The following is a 2,736-nucleotide window of genomic DNA, read 5'->3' as shown; positions in this document are numbered from 1 at the left end:
CTAGTTAAGTTACAAAACCTTTTTGCCTCGTTTTTGTTTTCTAAATACAAATCAGGACGCTGGCCAAGCATTTTTTTCTTGGGATATTCAAAAGATGGTTAAGAAAAATCTAGTTTTATAATTACTAACACTTGAGGAGCTGTACTATATGTGCTATGAATTATCTAAGACCTTCACATTTGTACACTCATGTAATCCTGGCACACTCACAAAAAAATAGATGAGGCAAGTATTATTCATTACACCCACTTCTCAGGTAAGGAAACGGCCTGGGAGGTGAAGTAGCTTGCCTTAGAGACACGGCTTGTAACTCCAACAGCTGGGGTCTGATTTACATACAAAAGTTTCCAGAAAGCAAAAGTTCTCCTAAGACACTTTGCTTTTAGGCCCTCTCCTCGACAAAGGGATATCGAAAAGTTTCGTGGACGAACTTTGTAAGAAATAGAATTGATGGCTCTTGTTCTAGTGCAGGGTCATCCGGAGGCTCGGCCACTTCCCTCTTCTTTCGCTCCGCCCAGCCACGGACGTCCGCTTCCCCCTTCCTCTCTCTACCGTGCCCTGCTCCACTTCTTACACGGTCCGCTCCTCCCCAGCATCACCGCTGTGTCTCCACACTCTGAGCCACCGAAGCCGCCTGGAGACATACCCGCGAGCAGCCCAGCGTCGCGCCGCCGTGACGTAACTCTTACGCCACCGTCTTCGGGCCGGGGGGGCGGGACCGCGGGGCTGGCTGACCGGCCGGGGGCGGAGCCAGGGCCGGGGCCGGGGCTAGGGTCCAGCTCCGGGCCTCCGCGGCCATCGCTGCCTGTGAGGTTTCTTTTCCTTGCCAGCTCCCCGCCCTCTCGGCCCGAGTGGGGCTGGGTGGCGTCGGCAGCCTAGCCCGGAGGGGCACCGCGGCTTCAGAGGCTGGACCTCCAGAGCAGCGCGATGTCAGGCGCCGCGACGGCTCTGTGAGTCCAAGGCCGCGGCCGTGGCGCTGGGAGGCGGCAGGGCCGGGCCGAGTCCGCTAATGGTGCCGCCACGACGCCATCGCGGGGCAGGAAGGCCAGGTAGGCAGGAGGGCCCCGAAAGCACCCGGAGCCCAAACTGGGACCGAGTGCCCGTGAACAGTCTCACCTCCAGCCCTTGGTGGCAGCCTAAGTGCCTTGACCAATATGGTAACGGTCTGTAGGGCGGAGTGAGGGGGAGACTGACAGGGGAGAGCGAGCTGGATCCAGACTCTGGCAATTAAGAGAGCTATTGCTGCACCGCCCCTTAAGGGCTTTAACTCACTCCCCCGGGAGGCGTCACTGGCTTAACTTTTTTTTTCTCCCTCTCTCCAAAAAGGGAGGATTCCCTTTAACAGCTGTTTCCTCACTGCTTTCGTGAATTTCTATTTCCATCTAAAATATCTAGATATAGTGACAGAGGTGGGTGGAAAAGAGTGTAGTATCCTTTCCCTTTACCACGTGAGTGATTGGAAACGTGCCCCCCAAGACTCAGAGCAAATCACTTTCTCTCAATCGAACTCCACTGGAGACGATCAAGGGCAGAATAGACACTTAGACGCGTGTCTAGACGTCCCCTGGGGTGGATTCCTCTGGAGAGAGAGGCGAATGGAGTTCTGTATAAAACTCGGAGAAGCTATTTCTAGTATTTAGCTCCTCTTAAATATACAGTTTGTTGAATATTGCTTTTTTTTTTTTTCTGTACCGTGTACTTCTCTGAGTATAATTTGAAGTCTAGAGAATAATGTCAATTATATTTAACACTCTTTGGTGTATTTCTTTCATTTGCGTTTATTTTAAAGATGATTAAAAAGTTCTTCACCTCCGTTTAGGTGCGCTGAGTTCTTCACCTCCGTTTAGACTCAGATCTGCCAAGTTTTCGGGCATTGCTCTTGAAGATCTCAGAAAGGCCTTGAAAGTAAGGTAAATTTTGCACCTTTTATTTGCTGTGTGACTTTGAAACAGATATTTCTGTTATACTGATTTTCTCATTTTTATATGGTTATTAAAAACAAAAATTCTCTCCGTATTTTCTAAAAAACAGACTGCAAATGGTGTGTGTATTTATCATGAACCGAATGAATTCTCAGAGCAGTGGTTTCACTCAGCGCAGGCGAATGGCTCTTGGGATTGTTATTCTTCTACTTGTCGATGTAATATGGGTCGCATCCTCAGAACTTACTTCGGTATGTAATCCTTGTCTTGGAATGATGTTGCATTATAATATTCCTGGTAATCTGTAGTATCTCTAGTCATTACTGTTGCGCACGCTTACTGAAAGCAGTATTTTAAATATCGAATGGTTTGTTTTCTTTGATGTTGAATTAGTGTCAACTCAAGTTGAAAATGAAAGGAGACTTGTTTTATAGTTTTCTTGGATCTTTTAGGGCTGGTTATTTAGAAAGTGTATTTAGAAAGTTATTTAGAAAGATATGCATATTTTCATAATGTTTGAAGATGTTTCTGGTTTTCTTACTTTTCTAAATTTCAATTCTTTCTCTATAAATATTGTTTTCTATTTATTGTTTTCTAGAACAATTATCTAGGATTCAAAACCATTTGTCGCCATTTAGTAGAATGTAAGAATGCTTTTGGACAAATGAGCAAAAGTTATCAGAATTTTCATGTACAAGTCACTTGTGCACATGCATGGCTGCATGCACATTTATCTGTTTGCCGATTCAAACATTATTGTTAAGTACAGTGATTGCCCCTAGTTAAATTTTGTTTTCTCTTTTTTTTGAGTTCA

At 45.9% G+C, this 2,736-nt stretch overlaps 1 protein-coding gene across 4 annotated transcripts in view; it reads left to right on the top strand.

Moving 5' to 3' along the window:
* The first annotated feature begins 730 nt into the window (after positions 1-730).
* The window catches only part of SLC35F5 (solute carrier family 35 member F5), a 34,281-nt gene continuing 32,275 nt past the window's right edge, over positions 731-2,736 (top strand). Inside the window, exons 1-3 of one of the 4 annotated variants that reach the window (XM_011354515.2) lie at positions 731-1,049; positions 1,820-1,910; positions 2,032-2,173. In XM_011354515.2, coding sequence (XP_011352817.1) covers positions 1,010-1,049; positions 1,820-1,910; positions 2,032-2,173 — 273 coding nt within the window. In that variant the 5' untranslated portion in view covers positions 731-1,009. Of the gene's footprint in view, positions 1,050-1,273; positions 1,410-1,819; positions 1,911-2,031; positions 2,174-2,736 lie in introns of those variants that run through there. The other 3 variants (XM_023527523.1, XM_023527522.1, XM_011354516.2) reach the window with 3 other exon arrangements.

This window comes from Pteropus vampyrus, unplaced genomic scaffold (assembly GCF_000151845.1).
Source record: "Pteropus vampyrus isolate Shadow unplaced genomic scaffold, Pvam_2.0 Scaffold17, whole genome shotgun sequence".
In the NCBI taxonomy this organism is placed as follows: Eukaryota; Metazoa; Chordata; class Mammalia; order Chiroptera; family Pteropodidae; genus Pteropus; species Pteropus vampyrus.
Note: the sequence above shows the minus strand (reverse complement) of the source record. Positions and strands in the feature narration are given on the sequence as shown.